The sequence below is a fragment of the Ammodytes marinus genome (assembly GCF_949987685.1).
Source record: "Ammodytes marinus genome assembly, chromosome: 4".
In the NCBI taxonomy this organism is placed as follows: Eukaryota; Metazoa; Chordata; class Actinopteri; order Uranoscopiformes; family Ammodytidae; genus Ammodytes; species Ammodytes marinus.
The window spans coordinates 3,700,773-3,703,502 of NC_137233.1; the positions used below are offsets into that span (position 1 = coordinate 3,700,773).

The 2,730-nt window shown below is 40.2% G+C and overlaps 1 protein-coding gene across 1 annotated transcript in view; it reads left to right on the forward strand.

Moving 5' to 3' along the window:
• LOC307249225 (receptor-type tyrosine-protein phosphatase T-like) overlaps positions 1–1,448 on the forward strand; it is a gene marked incomplete at both ends in the record, with an annotated part of 93,439 nt that extends 91,991 nt beyond the window's left edge. The window contains 2 exons of the mRNA XM_080025868.1: positions 381–516; positions 1,395–1,448. Of these exons, the coding sequence (XP_079881994.1) occupies positions 381–516; positions 1,395–1,448 (190 nt within the window). The remainder of the gene's footprint in view (positions 1–380; positions 517–1,394) is intronic.
• Positions 1,449–2,730: the final 1,282 nt, after the last annotated feature.

Here is a 2,730-nt window from a genome sequence, read left to right on the forward strand (position 1 = left end):
GTTATTATCCGATTAAAAGTCTAATAAAAAGACTTAAACTCCGCCAAAAAACACAGCCTCTGTAAACGGGTGTGTTAACAAAGGGGCCCAAACGTAGCTAGCAACATACCCATTCACAGAGCCTAGGCTGTGTATTGACACTGGGTTTTGTTTCAGTGATTTGTTTCACAGACATGCAGCACATCGTGAGGAAATATTCACTGATTTCCCAAGATAACTGACTAGGGTTAAGAACTGTCATTTGAAAGCAATGTTTTTATTTTATTTTATAAATGCAGTATAGTAGCTTGTTATCAGATAAAAAATGGCTATTTAAAATGCATTCTCCTCCATATTAAATATCTCTTCTCTCTCCCCTCTCCCTCTCCATTCCATTCTAGAACGGGCGGCGGGCGTTCCGGAACGTTCTGTGCGATCTGCAGCATCAACGAGATGATCCAGCAGCAGAACATCGTGGACGTTTTCCACACCGTGAAGACGCTGAGAAACAACAAAACCAACATGGTGGAGACTATGGTGAGGACAGACAGACAGACGGATAGATAGACAGACAGACGGACGGACGGACGGACAGACAGACAGACAGACAGACAGACAGATAGACAGATAGACAGATAGACAGATAGACAGATAGATAGATAGATAGATAGATAGATAGATAGATAGATAGATAGATAGATAGATAGATAGATAGATAGATAGATAGATAGATAGATAGATAGATAGATAGATAGATAGATAGATAGATAGATAGATAGATAGATAGATAGATAGATAGATAGATAGATAGATAGATAGATAGATAGATAGATAGATGGATGGATGGACGGACGGACGGACGGACAGACAGTCAGACAGACTTTTTCAGAATCACTGACTCCATCTTTAAGACATTCAACCAAACATTTAGTCGTAAATCTTAAAATGTTGAATTGCAATCAATCCTTGACTTACCTTTGTCTCTAGGAGTGCTACCTACAGTACATTTCCTTGTATTGTTTTCTGACCTACAATATAAAGGCAATAAATAACATTACATACACCTTGCCTCGTGTGAATGTCGATAGTTGGCCTGCTATCGGTGTGTGAATGTGTGTGTGAATGGTAACGTGGGAAAGGAAAACAGGTCTCCCTTGTAAAAGAGCCTTCGGTCTCAATGGGATTTACCTGTAGAAATAAAGGTTAAAAAAAAAACGAAAAAAAAAAACATACAGACTGACAGACAGACGGATAGAGAGACAGACAGACGGACGGACGGACGGACGGACGGACGGACGGACGGACGGACGGACGGACGGACGGACGGACAGACAGACAGACAGACAGACAGACAGACAGACAGACAGACAACATAAACTTACTCATTTTTCCCTCTCTGTTTTTCCCCTCCACAGGAACAGTATAAGTTCTGCTATGAAGTGGCACTGGAGGCGCTCAGCTCATTCTGATTGGCTAAGGGCTGAAATGCTCTCTTCTGATTGGATGAAGGCTGAGATACTCTCTTCTAATTGGCTACTGGCTGAAATACTCTCTCCTGATTCGCTGTTGAGACTGTCATCATTTTCAACGCAAAACCAGGAACCACACTGCAAGATGAAACTGCTTTGTGTTGAACCGAAAACCCAACCTGTGTGTGTGTGTGTGTGTGTGTGTGTGTGTGTGTGTGTGTGTGTTTGTGTGTGTGTGTGTGTGTGTGTGTGTGAGTGAGTGTGTTTGTGTGTGTGTGAGAGAGAGTTTGAGAGTGTGTGCACTTAACTCTATGTGAATAAGAGAGGGCATGCTTGCCTACTTGCATATTTGTGTGTGTGTGTGCATTTACGTGTGCGCCTGTGACAACCCACACACACACACACACACACACACACCCTAACCGTGTACAGAAGAGAAAGAAATAAGCGACACATACACACACACTGGTGATTTTCATGTGTGTGTGTGTGTGTGTGTTCGCTTCAGTAATGACTTGGGACTTAAAAAAACGTTGTACAAAGTAACAAAAAAAAAAAATTAAAAAAAAATTAAAAAATCTGATGTTTAAAAATAAAAATAACTGAGCGCCATCTTTCTTTCCTTCTCTCTCTCTCTGTCCTCTCCGCTGGACTGTGATGTGACTATTGTACAGTACTTCCTTTTTAAATATAATATTCTATTGATTGCCTTGAATGTTGTCTCCCTATTGAAGGGGCTGGATGCACACTGGAAGATATTTTGTGAAAAAAAATAGGTTCAATTTTTTTATTGCCTCTCAGCTAATTTTTCCATTCAAAATCTCCCATGTTTGTACACACACACACACACACACACACACACACACACACACACACACATACACACACACACACACAAATAACCACACACACTTATAGACACATATGAAAAGTGTGTGTCTGTATAAGGTTGTTTTTGTCAATGAATTTGGTTAGATAGATAACAGCAGAAAACATCCAAGACACTTATTTCTGAAATTTTTCGAAAAACTAGGTTTTAAGTTAAAGGTGCTCTGAGGAACTTTCAGTGTGTGTTAATTCTAGCGCCCCCCTTTGGACAAAAGCGGTAGTGTTTTTACTACGCCAGCTGTTGTTCCTGGGTGAGCGTATACCCATGACAAAGGCATTGAGAAAAACTATATGAAAATAGCATTCTTTAGCACTGATGGTCTTGTTTGCTGTTACATGTAATTTATGATCATCAGAGGATAAAAATTAGACTGTTTCGGAAATATTTAAAAAG